The sequence below is a fragment of the Oryctolagus cuniculus genome, chromosome 7 (genome assembly GCF_964237555.1).
Source record: "Oryctolagus cuniculus chromosome 7, mOryCun1.1, whole genome shotgun sequence".
In the NCBI taxonomy this organism is placed as follows: domain Eukaryota; kingdom Metazoa; phylum Chordata; class Mammalia; order Lagomorpha; family Leporidae; genus Oryctolagus; species Oryctolagus cuniculus.
Genome location: NC_091438.1, coordinates 102,028,648 through 102,047,987, shown reverse-complemented (window position 1 = coordinate 102,047,987; position 19,340 = coordinate 102,028,648). Strand labels below are relative to the sequence as shown.

General features: G+C 40.3%; 1 protein-coding gene across 12 annotated transcripts in view; it reads right to left on the bottom strand.

Moving 5' to 3' along the window:
* The window catches only part of ANKRD13C (ankyrin repeat domain 13C), a 132,208-nt gene that overhangs the window by 77,053 nt on the left and 35,815 nt on the right, over nt 1-19,340 (bottom strand). For 9 of the 12 annotated variants that reach the window (XR_007924037.2, XR_011390665.1, XM_002715925.5 and 6 more), the window contains exon 3: nt 5,378-5,482. The exons of the other annotated variants lie outside the window; for them this stretch is intronic. Coding sequence is in view for 7 of the 9 variants with exons in the window: in XM_002715925.5 (XP_002715971.2) it covers nt 5,378-5,482 (105 nt within the window). In the remaining 2 variants the exon portion in view is untranslated. The remainder of the gene's footprint in view (nt 1-5,377; nt 5,483-19,340) is intronic. 12 annotated transcript variants of the gene reach the window in all.

Here is a 19,340-nt window from a genome sequence, read left to right as displayed (position 1 = left end):
AACAAACATCATTACTTTCACATAATACAAAAAATTAAACAGTTTTAAACACTCAAGAGAGTTATGGAAAATTAGAGTCCAATACTTTTAAGAAAAAATTTGATTTTTGATAAGTAGTCTCAAATTTTCTTTGTAGTTTTTAATCACTTCTTCATTAATTCATTGGAAAAACAGAGGCCTTGCAATCTGTGATGCTGGTATCACCATATGTGCACAGGTTTTAGGTCCAGCTGCTCCACTTCCCAGCCAGCTCCCCACTAATGCACCTGGGCCCAAGTGCCTCTGCCACCCATGTGGGAAGCCCAGATAGAGTTCCAGGCTCCTAGCTTTGGCTTGACCCAGCACAGGCCATTTGGGTGTAAAACAGTAGATGGAAAAATCAATGTCTCTCCGTGGAGAATCCCACAGGAGTCTCAGAAACAGTCACGGATCACTGCTTACCTGAAAAGGAGATGAACTGTGGAAACACAGTAAAACATTGAGTTAAGAAATTACCACTAGCCACAAAAATAAAAGTAAAGTGAGTTGTTATAAGTCAGGAGCTGAGGCAATACCTAATGGCTTTTAGGGAGATGCTCCTAATCATACCAAGCAGACATCCCTGGTCAGTCAGATAACAGTGCGCTATGGGCAATACCCTCCTACCTACGCTGACTGGACCATTCAAACATAAGTAAGGCGGGAACAGTATTGACTGGACCATTCGAACATAAGTAAGAACCAATAAAAACTGCACAAGTTGTATGATGGCAAATTGGAGGACTGCCAAAAAATGAGGATAAAAAGGGAGCCCTGATGCCGCTCTCCATCCTTTCAAGGATCATGCCCTGGTGCATTTAAACCACTGGGAGTGGAAGAAAGAAGAGCGGAGCTGAACTGAGCTGTCACCGAGCTGTCACTGAAGAGATCCTGACCCGTTCCTGACCTGTTCCAGCCACAGCTCTCGGAGCTGCACCTGTTCCTGAGCGGCCTTAGCTGCTGTTCCTGGGTGGCCTTAGCCGCATGAGCTGTCCCGTTCCAGTCTTGTTCCTGTCTAATAAAAGTTGCTGTAACACTTTCAGCCTTGCAGTCGAGTAAAGGGCCCGGTGTGTGTGAACCTCCGGATCTCCACACATCCGGAGCTGAAGAGGCAGCCCGCTACTCTGCATGGAGCAGGTAACGGCACAAGCCGACCTGCAGAGCTGTTCCTGAGCTATACTACCCCACTGTCTGTCTGTGTGTGTGTGTGTGTCGCCCAGTGCGAGCGAACCTCTGGATCTCCTCGCACTTGGAGTCAAAGAGCCAGCCCGCTAGGTTTTGCTACGTGGAACAAAGCGACTACGGGATCAAGAGGCCATCTGGAGCTGCTGCCTTGCTGTCCTGCCACCATGTCTGACCAGCCAAGATGCCGTCTCACCGCCCTGCCTGGAGTCCTTATCAGCTTACTGCCGGACCTGACCACAAAGCTGGACCAGGCCTCTCAGCAGGGGATCTTTCCAACTTCTCGCCTGGCCGTCCGCCTGGGAACTTTGAGCCTACTGCCCTGAGTGATAACCTTCCCATGACTTCCTGCCTGTAAGTGACTGGTCCGAGTTCCGTCCCTGCTAGGACATTGAACTCTGGATACTGGACACTCCCCGCAGGAGAAACACATTCGTGACAGTGATGCAAGCCTAGATACGTAGCAAACCAATGTTATGTATTGGATCTTTTGCAGTGCTTGTATTGTTCATTGTGATAGTACTTAAGACTATTTTGATAGTGTTTGTTGTGACTTGTGGTATAATAATATTGATTTCCTGGCAGATAAGTGATATTGTTAAGATTGGGTAGATGTATTAAGTTAATGGTTAAGTTAAGTAATTAAGTAGTTAGGTTAAGTAGTTAAGTGGTTAAGTAGTTAAGTCACATTAAATAGTACTGTTAAGTTTATTGATAAGTGTATTAAATAGTATAGATTGATAAATATATTGATACTGATAAGTGTATTGACCCCAGTGAGCATGCTGATGAGTAGTGTGATATAAAACCCCTGGTGTGTCCCCGGTGTGTGAACAATAAAATTGGAAAAAACAGTCTGTGTCCGTGTGTTCCTTTCTTCCCCGTGACTGATAAGTCGTACGTCGCACTTGCTACTGTTAAGCTATGCGACAGTAGGCACGCGACACTCTCTCCCTCTCTCTAACTTTGCCTTTCAAATAAATAAAATAACTCTTCCAAAAAATATTGTGTCAGAGATAAAGCAGTGAGTAAGGCAACATATGCATGATTCTCACAGAGCTTATATCATCCAGATACAGGGTAGGGAACAGACATTGCACAATTAATCAGAAGCATGTCGATTACTGCAAAGGAAATTACTGTACCACTGTGTAAATGCATGACAAGGAGAACTTTATCTAGTCCGGAAGCTGGGAAAGGCTTCTCTAGAAAAGAAACAAAGCACCAACTAAATGAGGAAGACTGCTACTTCAAGACTGCAAACCACCATGGACACCTAGCTGTCTCTTTCCCTCTACATTAACTGCTGATAAGCCACAAAAAAAAAAAAAAAAAAAAAAAAAAAAAAAAAAAAAGACAGAGGCTGATAAAATTTCCAAAACTATTGTAACATAAATCTGTGCAAACTGTGAGCAACTCCAGGAAAGACAAACACAAGTAGGTCTCAGTGAGCACAAGAAACCAGAGCTGTCTAATTCAGAGGAATGCTGGGGACCATACATGGGGATAAATTGGGAAAAGACTTAAGTTGTAGCCTTCTTTCCCTGATACTGGCACGGGCCAGTGATTGTTCACCAAGAAACCCTCATAAGGCAGAACATCTTGAAATTCTATTAAAATCTGTAACAAGAAGTTTAACATTGTATGTTTCTGTAGTACATGAATATCACCAAAGTAACAGCCATCAGAACCAAAAACCAAACAGCTCAAAAAGTTCTTGCTAATAATATTACAATATCATTGACTTTTTTTTTTTTTTTTTGACAGGCAGAGTTATAGACAGTGAGAGAGAGAGAGAGAGAGAGAGAAAGGTCTTCCTTCCATTGGCTCACTCCCCCAAATGGCCGCTACAGCCAGCACTGCACGGATCCGAAGCCAGGAGCCAGGTGTTTCTTCCTGGTCTCCCATGCAGGTGCAGGGGCCCAAGCACTTGGGCCATCCTCCTCTGCCCTCCTGGGTCACAGCAGAGAGCTGAACTGGAAGAGGAGCAACCGTGACTAGAACCTGGCGCCATGTGGGATGCCAGCGCCGCAGGTGGAGGATTAGCCAAGTGAGCCACGGTGCCAGCCCAAATATCATTGATTAAAAACAAAACAAACAAAAAAAAAAAACTAATTTTCTCTTCCCAGAAAATCTCAATGTAACATTGATCAAAAACTCAAATCATAGTACTAAAAATACCTTCAAAGTACAGACATATGTTTAACATTATAAATACATTTGCATTAATATTTCTAAATATGCATATAAGTTGTTCAATTAAATATCTATTTCATGTGATAGGAAATTATAAAAATATAAGCACTGAGTAAAATTATGGGCATCTAATTACATAATTATATACAATGTGATACTATTCAGAATGGATATTCAAGATCTCTATTTAAAAAATCACTTTAAGACTAGAACTCAACTATAGGAGCTTTAGTCTTTGTCATTAAAATCTATTTCTAAGTATCCTATAACTAAATTTACATGAACTTTTATTTGAACTTCCCAATACATTATAAATTCCTAAACAGCAGAGATCATGACTTTGATCTCCACATAATACACACCGTACAGCACACATGCCTTCATACTAAGGCCTCAGTGGTATTCATTGATTATGAATAAAAGAATCCTTAAAAGTCACAAAAATCTCACTGAGGCTCAGAAAGTCAGGAGTCCATCTACCTTCTTCTCCATCCTGCTACTGAGTGAAAAGAGCAAAGAAAGTTTCTTAAGATAGTTGTTGCAACTCTTAATTCCCAGTGTCTTTTGGATTTGTACATTTTTATCTTTTCTCTGAAGTAATTCTCCAATTAGTATTATTTCTTACTCTCCTAAGGGTCTTTTGATGTTTTTCCAGGAAGGACAACTGTCAATGTATATAAAAAAAAAAGCATAGATTTTTAGCTGTTAAAATATTACAATTTTATTTCATATTATACTTAGGCCTAAATACAATTCACCATTAAAAGTTGTCCAAGGATTTCAAACGTCCACAAAACTGTAGTATGTGGAATATATACAAAGATAATCCATAAGAAAGTATCCTGATGAGCCCAAAACTTAGCATCAGATTAGACTAAATCCATGCAATTTCCTAAGTGCTCAATGTTACATATTTCTTTAATAAAACTGCCAATATTTTCTATTTCCTTCTATAAAGCTAGATTCAATTGATAATTTTAGCATCAAACCATAAATAGATATTCCTAGGAAGATAAAAATCGCCACTCATCTAGATTCAAGTTGTATAAATATTTCAGTGATCGAGATGTACTTGACAAAAATAAGACCTTTCATGTAAAGCTGAAAAATAAAATTATCAGAGACGAGTAATAAATGAACACTCCATATATTACAAAAACATACATGAACAAGTTTTAGAATACTTGCTTAAAGAGTCTAACAAAATAGAGGAGTCTTGCTGCTCACTTCCAGCAAGGCCTACATGCAGGAACCAGAGCAGGTAACTGTTCTAACACTATGATCATTTTTAGTTCCAATTAATGATCCAAATAATTAAGCAGTTGCCAGAAAGGACAGTTAGGTCTCAACATTTAAAAAAGTCATTTAGTTTGGATGAATTAAAAAAAAAAAAAATCAAAGAATATCAGTAAGGTAGAATGGTTCAGGGGACCTGCACTGCGATGTAGAGTGGAAAGGCCACCGCCTACAGTGCTGGCATCTCATATGGGCATTGGTTCAAGTCTCAGCTTCTCCACTTCTGATCCAGCTCTCTGCTATGGCTTGGGAAAGCAGTAGAAGATGGCCCAAGTCCTTGGGCCCCTGCACTGGTGTGCAAAGAAGAAGCTCCTGGCTCCTGGCTTCAGATAGCGCAGCTCTGGCCATTGTGGCCATTTGGGGAGTGAACTAGTGGATGGAAGACCTCTCTCTATCTCTCTCTCTCTCTCTGCCTCTGCCTCTCTGTAACTCTGCCTTTCAAATAAATAAATAAATCTTAAAAAAAAAAAAAAGAATGCTTCAAAAAAAAACATATTCTTTTAAACAAGATTCCTCAATTATTTTTGTGTACTATTCAATGTTTAAATTCCTAAACCATAAATAATTCATAAACAAGTTTATAGGTAAAAAAAAGTAAAGAAAGTAAAACTAAATGAAAATATTTCAAATGCATCACTTCATATTTTTAGAACATATATCAATGACAGTAATTCACATTGCTTACTCATCTGTCTATCTCCATAGCTGATGGCTTCCGCCAGAGGGCTCCATCCCTGAGCATTTTTCACCTTTACTGGAGCATTGTGAGCCAAAAGTAAATGGGCACATTCTGCAATACAAAGTAGTAATTATTTCAGACATCATGCAATTTTTATAATCGCCAAGTATAAATACATGTAAAAGTTTAATAAATTGAATTAATATAAATAAACCTGCAAAATAAATGCCGCACTATATATTATTAAACAAATTACTATGTATTTAACCAGGTTATATCAGATCCCAGATTCAAGAAGTAGCCATTCTACTACTTAAAATAAACCAGATCTCTTTGCAAAGAATGTATTATGTTTCATAATAATTATTCCCAAGAGTATTTTGAGAATATTTCTGTTGTCTAAAGACAACCCAGGATCCTCAAGGGTAATTTACTTCCAAACATCTAACATCTAATAAGATCCATAAGAATTTTATATGCCAGTAATGTCAAGCAGAAACATTCAGGAAAAAGTGTTTTCAAAAACAATCAGTAATGTTTGCGTAAACCTTTATTTTTCAAATTTTAGAATTCATTTAACCCAGAAAAACACCAAAAAAAGGGCAAAACCCTCCTTACAATTACAAGGGATTATTTCTGCAATTATCAAAAAATGTTTTTAGCACAGCCCCTTCTGTAAGCTAACTTTTTTAAAAATTAAAAATACAAAGCACAATAGGCAACAAAAATTAAACTGAGACTCAAGAAATATAATTAGATAGTTATCCATTCATCCATTCAATCAATCATTCAGCAAATATTTACCAAGTGCCTACTATATACAATTTCTGACTATGAGGTACCAGATACAACCAATGAAAAATAAATCAACGGTCTTGCTATTAACTTACATTGTATGTTGGGAGACAACAAGTAAATCAATAAGCAAAAAGGAAAAATAAGCTCTTGAAACAAAGGTATTATGGCAGTGTAATGTGGCTAGACTAAGGTGAAGTAAGAATTGCATTATTTTAGCACTATTCCTAGTTTTAGAAGGAAAATCAGTCAGCATTGTGGCTCAGCAGGTTAAACTGCTGCCTTTGACCACTGGCACCCCATATCAGAGTGCCAGTTCAAGTCCTGGCTACTTGATTTCTCATCCAGCTCCCTGCTAATGTGCCTGAGAAAGCAATGGAAAATGGCCCAAGTGCTTGGGCCCCTGACACCCACATGGAACCCAGATGAAGTTCCAGGCTCCTGGCTTCAGCCTGGCCCAGCCCTGGCCATTACAGCCATTTGGGGGAGTAAATCACTGAATGGAAAATTTCTTTAATTCTCTCTCTCCTCTGCTTTTGAAATAAATAAGTATTTTTAAAAAAGGATAACCTATAGGAGCAGGGAACTTAATTAGAAAAGTAAAATAAGCACAGCTATATCATAATTATGTTTTTAAAAGTCTGCTAATTGCATATAAGAATATATATACAAGAATTTTGGGGTGGGTGTTACGGCATATTAAGCAACGACTTAGAACACCAGCATCCCATATGGTAATGCCTAGGATTGAGTTCTACCACTCCTTCTCATCCAGCTTCCTGATAATGTACCTGGGAGGCAGCAGATGATGACCTAAGTGTTTGGGTCCCTGACACCCTTGTGGGAGACCCAAGTGGATTTCCTGGGTTCTACCTTTAGCCTCTCCCAGCCAAGGATACTGCAAGCATTTGGTAAATGAACCAGCAAATGGAAGATCTTTCTTCCTCTCTCTGTCACACTGCCTTTCAAATTAATAAATTAAATTTTTTCATGGAAAATGGAGTTAAAGGACAAGTTTATTTAAAAGAATGGATGTTTTGTTTAGTATTATTTGTGGTGGTAAATATACTGGAAACAAAGTAAATGTCCATGATGGGGTAATAATAGTCATGTTGCTCATTACTGGGTTAATATACAGCCATTGTGTAAAGAATAGAATCACATCAAAAGAACAGAGAAGACAGCTTGACTAGTTAGCCACTGGCCAAACTTGGAAACTCTGATTCAAAAAAGAATAATAACTAGTTGGTATTAATACAATGAAAAGTAATTGAAAACTCTGAAATATCAAAAGATAAAAGTGAAAGTTCTTCACTAGAGAATAATGTTATGCCAGATGACAAATATAAAAAACATAATAAAATTAGCAGATATGCAAATCACAACACATAAAGTAATAAAAGACATATATAAAAGTGTGTAAGGAATGTTAAATTCATGGGGTACAAGGCTATGTGTTGGAAAATAAGATATTCACATCGTACCAAGTTATCACCCCAAGATTATTTACTATTAAAAGCAGAAGAATGTTCCTTTATAGAGAACATACCTGGAAATCATGATCTGGAAGAAGTGGTCAAACTTAGCTGCATGAATAGTGGAAAAATTTAACATTATGTTTCCTGATGTGATGCAATATAAAGTTCATAGCATCTCCTATATTCTTTTCAGAAATGTTTTATCTGAATCTAATCAATGATCTATAGCTAATTTTTGATGCACAGAAAAGGTGGAGGACAAGAACAAGTTAAATAACATCATGAGAAGAAACTCAGGCAAATCCTAGATGGAAGACATTTTACAGATTAATGGGCAACAGTTTTCAAGAAGTCAGATCAAAGGAGATAAAAAGGGTAGGCAAACTGCTGCCAATTATCATAAAAAGACAGAAGTATTTGCAAGGAGTAACTTCAATTTGGTCTTGTTTCAAAATAAAACAATTATAAAGGATGCTTTTGAATCAACAAAGTTGAATAATCCACTGAGTATGAGATGACATAACAGTAATACTTTCTTCAGTGTCATAATGATAATGTGGATATAAAGAGGAACCTCCTTATTCATAGAGCTATGTGCTACAGGATTTAGGATTAAATGTCATGATGTCTACATTTAATTTTCAAAGATAGATAAAAAAATAGTATATGAAATACAAATATAGAATGTTAATAACTTTGAAGTTATAAGTATTCACTATAATAATCTTTCAGTTTTTCTGTATATTTAATATTTTTCATAATAAAATGTTGAAAAGGGAAGAAAAAAATTTTTAAATGTTCAAGAAAAAGAATTAGGGTTATTCCACTTAGAGCCAACAGACTTAAAGAAATTTTCACAAAGTATTTCTAAGTAATACAATTTATCTGCTAAACACAGAGGTATATTAAAAGCCCCCACCTTTTTTTTTTTAAGGGAATGACTACAAAACGATATAAATGGGTTTGTTTGAAACATACATATATATAAGTATTTATATATATAACAATAAGCATGGAGAAAAATATAGAAGAACACCCAGCATATTTTATAGCATTAGTTACCACATTTATTGGGAGAGGGGGTTAGTAAGTAGAAGGGATGCACCAAGGTGTCATGTACCAATGCCATCTCACTAGTCAAAGTGATCAGTTTCGGTTTATAATTAATCATAATGATAGGACTAAGAGTCAAAGGGATCACTCAAACAAGACTAGTGTCTGCTAATACTAACTGATAGAACTAAAAAGGAGAGAATGATCCAACATGGGAAGTGGGATACACAGCAGACTCATAGAATGGCAGATGTCCTAAATAGCACTCTGGCCTCAGAATCAGCCCTTAAGGCATTTGGATCTGGATAAAAAGCCCATGAGAGTATTTCAGGCATGGAAAGCCAAGACACTGTGGCAAAAAAAAAAAAAAAAAAAAAAACCTAAATGAAAGATCTCTGTGAGTGAGATCCCAGCAGAAAGAACAGGCCATCAAAGAAGGAGGTACCTTTCTCTGAAGGGAGGAGAGAATTTCCACTTTTACTATGATCTTGTCTAAATTTGATCAGAGTCGGCGAACTCAAAAGGCTTTCATAGCCTTGGCAACTCATGACAAGAGCCTAGGGTGATTAATGACACCATAAACAAGAGTGTCAATTGTTAAGTCAACAACAGGAGTCACTGTGCACTTACTCCTCATGTAGGATCTCTGTCCTTAATGTGCTGTACTATGGGAATTAATGGTATAACTAGTACCCAAACAGTACTTTACTTTGTGTTTCTGTGTGGGTGCAAACTGTTGAAATCTTTACTTAGTATATACTAAATTGATCTTCTGTATATAAAGATAATTGAAAATGAATCTTGATGTGAAAGGGATGGGAGAGGGAGTGGGAGATGGGAGGGTTGTGGGTGGGAGGGAGATTATGGGGGGGGAGCCACTGTAATCCAAAGCTGTACTTTGGAAATTTATATTTATTAAATAAAAGTTTAAAAAAGAAGTAAGTAGAAGGGATGATAGCTACTTTGAAAATAACTAAGGAAAAAAGAAAAAAAAAATGGATCCTCCTCCCTAAAAATCTACCATGCATTTTATGTAAATATGTGAGTAATATATATAAATACAAATTTTATATGAATGCAAACATGGGAGATACATACAGACTTCAAGGGCTACTTCATGAATTCTTTTGAGAAAAATATAGTGAAGTACGTATGTAGTGATTCTACTTCAGTGAATGCAAACTAATCCCCTGTGTGTTATAAGAAGTAAGGGGTGAATAAGAAGTGTTATATAAGAAATAAGGTGTGAAAGGATACACACTAGACTGTAAACGTTAGTTGCATCATAAAAAGAAGAGATGAAATTTTTATACATCTTTTTACTGTATTATTTCAATTGTCAACATTTGTGTCAGCATTAATAATAAAAAAATAAGAAATAACATCTTAATTTAAAAGTTAATTAAAAAGTGGTATGCATAACACCTAAACCACTATTGCAACTATGTAAACTAAGGTATATGATTATACTAAGATATATGATAAATAGAAGATTCATATATTATGCTAGACTTGTCACCAGTGTTTTCTGATATACCTAAGCACTGAAAAATGGATATCCTTTGCTCATTAGGCACAACTCAATTGAGGTAGAGATGAGCACCTAACAACAACAACAAAAAAAACAGGTGACCATAGATACTTCAATGAACTATGACATATTCATCTATGTTAGAAAAATGGAAAGGTTGGCCGGCGCCGCGGCTCACTAGGCTAATCCTCCGCCTAGCGGCGCCCGCACACTGGGTTCTAGTCCCGGTCGGGGCGCCGGATTCTGTCCCAGTTGCCCCTCTTCCAGGCCAGCTCTCTGCTGTGGCCAGGGAGTGCAGTGGAGGATGGCCCAAGTGCTTGGGCCCTGCACCCCATGGGAGACCAGGAAAAGCACCTGGCTCCTGGCTCCTGCCATCGGATCAGCACGGTGCGCCGGCCGCAGCGCACCGGCCGGCCGCAGCAGCCATTGGAGGGTGAACCAACGGCAAAGGAAGACCTTTCTCTCTGTCTCTCTCTCTCACTGTACACTCTGCCTGTCAAAAAAATAAAATAAAATAAAATAAAAAAAGAGGTTTAAAAAAAAAAAAATGGAAAGGTCAGGCCTAGTCCCCCTTAGTATCCCACAGGGGAATGCCTAGATTGGACCCTTGGCTTTAGCTTCTGACTCTACTTCCTGCTAATGAAGACCCTGTGGTGGCAGCAGTCATTTCTCAAATAATGAGGCTCCTGACACCCATGTGGGAGACTTGGACTGAGTTCCCAACCCCCAGCTTTGACTTGGCCTAGACATTGCTGTTGTGGAGGCAGTTAGGAAATTAACTAGCAAATAGAAGCTCTGACTGCCTATCCCTTTGTGTTTCAAATGAATAAATAAAGCTTTTTTTTTTTAATCTTTTATTTAATGAATATAAATTTCCAAAGTACGACTCATGGGTTACAATGGCTTCCCCCCCATACCGTCCCTCCCACCCACAACCCTCCCCTTTCCCACTCCCTCTCCCCTTCCATTCACATCAAGATTCATTTTCGATTATCTTAATATACAGAAGATCAGCTTAGTATACATTAAGTAAGGATTTCAACAGTTTGCTCCCACACAGAAACAAAAAGTGAAAAATAATAGATGATTTTTTTTAAATGATGATGAAATCAGATCAGACCTATTGTCATGTTTAATCCCAGTGAGAGTCAAGTTGGGAATTGATAATTTCTTTTTTTTTTTTTTTACAGAAGATCAGTTTAGTGTACATTAAGTAAAGATTTCAATCGTTTGCACCCACACAGAAACACAAAGTGAAATATACTGTTTGAGTACTCGTTATAGCATTAAGCCTCAGTGTACAGCACATTAAGGACAGAGATCCTACATGAGGAGTAAGTGCACAGTGACTCCTGTTGTTGACTTTACAAATTGACACTCCTGTTTATGGCATCAGTAATCTCCCTATGCACCAGTCATGAGTTTCCAAGGCTATGGAAGCCCCTTGAGTTCTCCGACTCTTATCTTGTTTAGACACGGTCATAGTCAAAGTGGAGGTTCTCTCCTCCCTTCAGAGAAAGGCACCTCCCTCTTTGAAGACCTGTTCTTTCCACTGGGATCTCACTCACAGAGATCTTTTTGCCAGAGTGTCTTGGCTTTCCATGCCTGAAATACTCTCATGGGCTTTTCAGCCAGATCCGAGTGCCTTTAGGGCTGATTCTGAGGCCAGAGTGCTATTTAGGACATCCGCCATTCTATGAGTCTGCTGAGTATCTCACTTCCCATGTTGGATCACTCTCCCCTTTATTTATTCTATCGGTTAGTGTTAGCAGATACTAGACTTGTTTATGTGCTCCCTTTGACTCTTAGTCCTTTCATTATGATCAATTGTGAACTGAAATTGATCACTTGGAATAGTGAGATGGCATTGGCACATGCCACCTTGATGGGATTGAATTGGAATCCCCTGGTATGTTTCCAACTCTACCAATTGGGGCAAGTCAGCCCGAGCATGCCCCGAATTATACATCTCTTCCCTCTCTTATTCCCACTCTTATGTTTAACAGGGATCACATTTCAGTTAATTTTCAACACTTAAGAATAACTGTGTGATAATTACAGAATTAAACCAGTCATATTAAGTAGAATAGACAAAAAAAAAAAATACTATGAGGGATAATGTATTAAGTTGTCCATTAGCAGTCAGGGCTATGCTGATCAAGTCACCATTTCTCATAGTGTCCATTTCACTTCAGGAGGTTTCCTTTTTGGTGTTCAGTCAGTTGTCACCGATCAGGGAGAACATATGGTATTTGTCCCTTTGGGACTGGCTTACTTCACTCAGCATGATGTGTTCCAGATTCCTCCATTTTGTTGCAAATGACTGGATTTCGTTGTTTCTTACTGCGGTATAGTATTCTAAAGAATACATATCCCATAATTTCTTTATCCAGTCTACCGTTGATGGGCATTTAGGTTGGTTCCAGGTCTTGGCTATTGTGAATTGTGCTGCAATAAACATTAGGGTGCAGACCGCTTTTTTGTTTATCAATTTAAACTCCTTTGGGTAAATTCCAAGGAGTGGGATGGCTGGGTCGAACGCTAGGGTTATATTCAGGTTTCTGAGGAATCTCCAGACTGATTTCCATAGTGGCTTGACCAGTTTGCATTCCCACCAACAGTGGGTTAGTGTCCCTTTTTCCCCACATCCTCACCAGCATCTCTTGTTGGTAGATTTCTGTATGTGAGCCATTCTAACAGGGGTGAGGTGAAACCTCATTGTGCTTTTGATTTGCATTTCCCTGATTGCTAGTGACCTTGAACATTTTTTCATGTGCCTGTTGGCCATTTGGATTTCCTCTTTTGAAAAATGTCTATTGAAGTCCTTGGCCCATCTCTTAAGTGGGTTGTTGGTTTTGTTTTTGTGGAGTTTCTTGATCTCTTTGTAGATTCTGGTTATTAACCCTTTATCTGTTGCATAGTTTGCAAATATTTTTTCCCATTCTGTCGGCTGTCTCTTCACTCTCCTGACTGTTTCTTTTGCAGTACAGAAACTTCTCAATTTGATGCAATCCCAATAGTTGATTTTGGCTTTGACTGCCTGTGCCTCCCGGGTCTTTTCCAGAAATTCTTTGCCTGTGCCAATATCTTGAAGGGTTTCTCCAATGTTCTCTAATAACTTAATGGTGTCAGGACGTAGATTTAGGTCTTTAATCCACGTTGAGTGGATTTTTGTGTAAGGTGTAAGGTAGGGGTCTTGCTTCATGCTTCTGCACGTGGAAATCCAGTTTTCCCAGCACCATTTATTGAATAGACTGTCCTTGCTCCAGGAATTAGTTTTAGATCCTTGATCAAATATAAGTTGGCTGTAGATGTTTGGATTGATTTCTGGTGTTTCAATTCTGTTCCATTGGTCTATCCATCTGTTTCTGTACCAGTACCATGCTGTTTTGATTACAACTGCCCTGTAGTATGTCCTGAAGTCTGGTAGTATGATGCCTCCCGCTTTGTTTTTGTTGTACAAGATTGCTTTAGCTATTCGAGGTCTCTTGTGCCTCCATATGAATTTCAGCATCATTTTTTCTAGATCTGCGAAGAATGTCTTTGGTATCTTGATTGGGATTGCATTGAATCTATAAATTGCTTTTGGGAGAATGGACATTTTGATGATGTTGATTCTTCCAATCCATGAGCATGGAAGATTTTTCCATTTTTTGGTATCCTCTTCTATTTCTTTCTTTAAGGTTTTGTAATTTTCATCGTAGACATCTTTAACGTCCTTGGTTAAGTTTTTAAAAACAGAACTGGTTCAATCACATGTCTTCTCTCAGAAATGTTAACAATGAATAATAAGAAGAAAAGGTAGTTAACAGCTGGGTACTAAGGCCTAAAGAATTCATAAATGTGCCAGGAAGAAGTCAGGCCTTGAGAAGTATAGAAAAACTGAAATATGAAGAATAGAAAACACACACACACTGGGGCCGCCACTTTGGCGTAGCGGGTAAACCCGCTGCCTGCAGTGCTGGCATCCCACGTGGGTGCAAGTTCAAGTCCTGGCTGCTCCACTTCTGATCCAGTTCTCTGCTATGGCCTTGGAAAGCAGCGGAAGAAGGGCAAAGAGCTTGGGCCCTTGCACCCGTGTGAAGGAAGCTCTTGGCTCCTGGCTTCTTATCAGCACAATTCTGGCCCTTGTGGCCATCTGGGGTGTGAACCAGTGGATGGAGGACCTCTCTAATCTCTCCCTCTCTCTCTCTCTCTCTGCATTGTGGTGCAGTAGATTAAGCCAGACTTGGTACAACTGCAACCCACACTGGAGTGCCTGCGATTCTGTCCCACCTCCACTTCTGATCCAGCTTCCTGCTAATGCACCAATGCACCTGGGAGGCCACCAGTGATGGCTGAAGTACTTGGTTCCTGCTACCCAAGTAGGAGACCCAGCTGGAATTCCTAGCTTCTGACTTCAGCCTGGTCCAACCCTGCCTGTTGTGGGCTTTGGTGGATGGAATAAATAAAAGATATCTCCATTTCCCTCTCTTTTTTTCTCTCTCTCCTGATCTGTCACTTGCCTTTCAAATTAATAAATGAATAAAACTTTTAAACAAAGATGAACAGAGAAGGGATATCAACTGCGAAAGTGTTAAGGCATCTCTCATTTCCTCAATCAACAAATATTACTTGAATGCTCTGGGAAATTTTTACCATGTTTACAAACAATAGAGAAACACAAAGTCCCTTAACAATGAAAACATCTCAAAAGGAGAAGATAAAAGAGAATAGAGTGTTGCAGATTCAACAATGGTACAATGTTAAAGCAATTTATAGAACCAAGTATAGGATGTTTTACCTTTTGTTATGTATTAAAATTTTACTCTTGTGCAACTAAGTATCAAAACTATAAAAAGGAAAAAGTGCACACAACTGGAGAAACATAATTCAAGTCTCCTAAGCAAGTGGCAGGGATAAGAACATAATCCAGGTCTCCCACACAAGTGGCAAGGATCCAACTGCTTGGGTCATCACCTGCAGTCTCCCTGGGTGTGCATTAGCTTGAACCTGGAATTAGAAGAGGAGCTGAGACTGGAACCCAAGCACTTGATACGGGACACAAGCATTTTATGTGACATCTTAACCGCTGGGTGAAATGCCAGTCCCCCTCAACATGGCTTCTGAATGGTTCTCCATGAAAAGGTGGTGAGGTAATGCACTACAAACCTAGGTTCTGGAACCAGACACTCCAAAATGAAGTCAAAACTGTGCTACTTTACTCTGGGTAAATTGTATAATCTCCTAGTGTAATGTTTTTGGCCCATTAAATGAAGAATAAAAATGGCATTTTCTTCACATGGTAACTGTAATGATTAAATGAAGAAATATAAATATAGTAGTAGGAAAGATGCCCAGCACATTGTAAATAATCATCATGTTTTAATTATTTTCTAAAGTTTTGATTCAGTATTCTTTGAAAAAAATGAAAAAAAAAAGTTTGTGTTTTTTGTTTGTTTGTTTTTGTTTTTGAGAGGCAGAGAGACAGAGAAGGAGATATAGACAGAAAGGGAGCTTTCACAATGGGATCAGTCCCCAGATGTCTGTAACAGCTAAGGCCAGGGCCAGGATCACACTCTTGGTCTCTCATATCAGTGGGCAGGAAATCACTTGCTTGCATCACCACCACTTGCCCTCCACGGTCTGCAATTCAAGAAGCTGGAATTGGGAACACAGCCAGAAATCAAACTAACATACTCCAATATGGGACACAGTCATCTCAACTAGTAGGCGAAAAAGTAGACCCAAGCATAAGGTAGATTTACTAGAGATGTATATGGCCTTTCCTGCCCATCTTCCTGCTGAATTAAGCATACTTTCTCTGCATTCCTGAGTCCTTTACAACCCCAAATTCTCACCCCCAAATCAGCTTAGCCAAAGTTAATTTCACAGAGGCAAATATCTGTCAAAATCATATAATTCGTGGGCTTACCAACACTTCACACTTGTGGCTTTCTTAGAGATGAACTGGGCCAATAAATCACTTTGTTTAGAAATTTGGAAACTTAAGAAACTGAATGAGGAGACTGTGACACAGTAGGTTAAGCCACCATTTGGGAAGCCTGAATCCCATATCAGAATGCTGGTTCCAGTCCTGGCTACTCTAAATTTCTAATCCAGTTTCTTGTTAATGCTCTTGGTCCCTATACGGGAGACCAGAATGGAGTTCTAGACTCCTGGCTTAACTTGGCCCAGCCCTGGCTGTTTTGGTCATTTAGGAAATGAATCAGTGGATGGAAGATTTCTCTGTCTCTCCTTTTCTCTGTCACTGTCACACTGCTTTAAAATAATAAATAAATCTTAAAAAAAAAAGAAGAAGAAAGAAGAAGGAAGAAGAGAAGGAGAAAGAAAAGGAGAAGAGGAAAGAAACTGAGCCAATTGATGGTGAACACTAAAACAAGAAAGTCAGACTTATGGAATCAGAAGAGTTATTTTAGGTCATATTCACCTTTAGCAAACAGAAAAAGACAACAAAGAAAAGGACAATATGTACAGGATAGTAGACACACCATAAAAGACAACTAATAGGTAAGTAGGAAAAAAACTTATCTGCCTAATATCTTGGATTTCTGCTCTTCCTGAGCTGGTTGTCATTATTTCTTAAGTTTCTACAATATGAAGTCTCTTAATGAATTCCTCTTTTCTGAGAATCTCTAAATTAAGTCTATACCTTGTAAGAGTAAAAAAAATCATAACTATAAAGATTGGAGTCACTAGTCACACAAAATTAAAATATAAACCAAAGTATCCTGCAGAGCAAATGTGTCACTCAAGCGTGTAAACTTAAAAACTGAAACAGCAGAATAACAAAACAAGTTTAAGTAACATCCCTGGGTCATCACACATTCAGATCAAATGTTTAAACTGACAACTCTGTTACACTATATACAATAAGAGTTGTACATAGTGATATTTCTAAATCATTGGAAAGAAACATTAACAGAGGGGCTGGCATTGTGACATAGCAGGTTAAGCCACCTCTTGCAATGCCAACATCCCATAGGGGTTCCGGTTTGAGTCCTGGCTGTTCCACTTTGGATCTAGCTCCTTGCTAATGCACCTGGGAAAGCAGTAGAAGGTGGCCCAAGTGCTTGGGCCCATTCACATGGGAGACCTTGATGGAGATACTGGCACCTGCTTTCACCCTGGCCCAGTGCTGCTGGTTGAAGCCATTTGGGGAGTGAACCAGAGGATGGAAGATCTCTGTACATCTCTATCTCTCTCATTCTCAGTAACTTTGCACTTCAAAAATAAGCAAATAAATCTTAAGGAAAAAAGAAAGACAACTATTCTGGTAAAGGAGGCTTGAATACGAAAGAAAAAGAAAAATAAGAAAGAGAGAGAAAGAAAAGAAGAAATAGAGAAAAAGGAAGAAAGAGAGAAAGAGATAGAGAGAGAAAGAAAGGAGAGGAGAGGAGAGGAAAGGAGAGGGGAGGGGAGAGGGGAGGAGAGAGGAGGTGAAAGGAGAGGAGACGAGAGGGGAGGGGAGGGGAGGGGAGAGGGGAGGAGAGGAGAGGAGAGGGGAGAAGAGGAGGGGAGAGGGGAGGAGAGGAGGGGAGGGGAGAGGAGGGGAGAGGGGAGGAGAGGAGAAGGGAGGGGAGGGGAGGGGAGGGGAGAGGAGAAGGGAGGGGAGGGGAGGGGAGAGGAGAGGAGAGGAGAGGAGAGGAGAGGAGAGGAGAAGAGAGGGGAGGGGAGGGGGGAGGAGAGGAGGGGAGGGGAGGGGAGAGGAGAGGAGAGGAGAAGGGAGGGGAGGGGAAGGGAGAGGAGAGGAGAGGAGAGGAGAAGAGAGGGGAGGGGAGGGGGGAGGGGAGGGGAGAGGAGGGGAGAGGAGAGGAGAAGGGAGGGGAGGGGAGGGGAGAGGAGGGGAGAGGAGAGGAGAGAAGAGGAGAGGAGAGGAGAAGGGAGGGGAGGGGAGGGGAGAGGAGAAGGGAGGGGAGGGGAGAGGAGAAGGGAGGGGAGGGGAGGGGAGAGGAGGGGAGAGGAGAGGAGAGGAGAGAAGAGGAGAGGAAAGGAGAAGGGAGGGGAGGGGAGGGGAGGGGAGAGGAGAGGAGAAGGGAGGGGAGGGGAGGGGAGGGGAGAGGAGAGGAGAGGAGAGGAGAGGAGAGGAGAGGAGAAGAGAGAGGAGGGGAGGGGAGGGGAGAGGAGAGGAGAGGAGAGGAGAGGAGAGGAGAAGAGGGGAGGGGAGAGGGGAGGAGAGGAGGGGAGAGGAGAGGAGAGGAGAGGGGAAGAGAGGGGAGGGGAGAGGGGAGGAGAGGAGGGGAGAGGAGAGGAGAGGGGAAGAGAGGGGAGGGGAGAGGGGAGGAGAGGAGGGGAGAGGAGAGGAGAGGAGAGGGGAAGAGAGGGGAGGGGAGAGGGGAGGAGAGGAGGGGAGGGGAGAGGGGAGGAGAGGAGAGGGGAAGAGAGGGGAGGGGAGAGGGGAGGAGAGGAGGAGGAAGGAAGGGAGGGAGGGAAAGAAAGAGGGAAAAGGGATTAAGGGAGAAAAGGAGGAAGGAAGGAAGGAAGGAAGGAAGGAAGGAAGGAAGGAAGGGAAGGAAAGAAAGAAAGAGAGAAAGAAAGAAAGAGAGAGGGGGGAGGGAGAGGGAGAAAAAGAAAGAGGAAGAAGGGAAGGGAAGGAAAGAGTTAAGTTAACAGAAATGCACTAGCCTGTTTAACATAAAGTACATGAGGGGTAGGCATTGTGGCATAGCAAGTTAAGCCTCCACCTGAAATGACAGCATCCCATATGGGCTCTTGTTTAAGACCTGGCTGCTCCATTTTCCTTCCAGCTCCCTGCTAATGTGCCTGGGAAAACAGCGGAGGATGGCCCAAGTTCTTAGGCCCCTGTATTCAGGTGGGAGACCCAGAGAAAGCTCTGGGCTTCTGTTTTTGGCCTGGCCTAGCTCTGGCCAATGGGGCCCATTTTGGGGAGTGGGCCAGCAGATAGAAGATCTCTCTGTCTATCCTCCTCTCTCTGTAACTCTGCCTTTCAAATAAATTTAAAAATCAATCTTTAAAAAAAAAGAGTATAAGAGTATATATTTTGGAAAGATTTTTATCAAGCAGATTTAAAATTTAAAAATTTAGTACTCGAAGAGTTGCAAATCAGCTATCTGAAATCTACTTTTCAGAATAACTGGGAATTCAGACAACC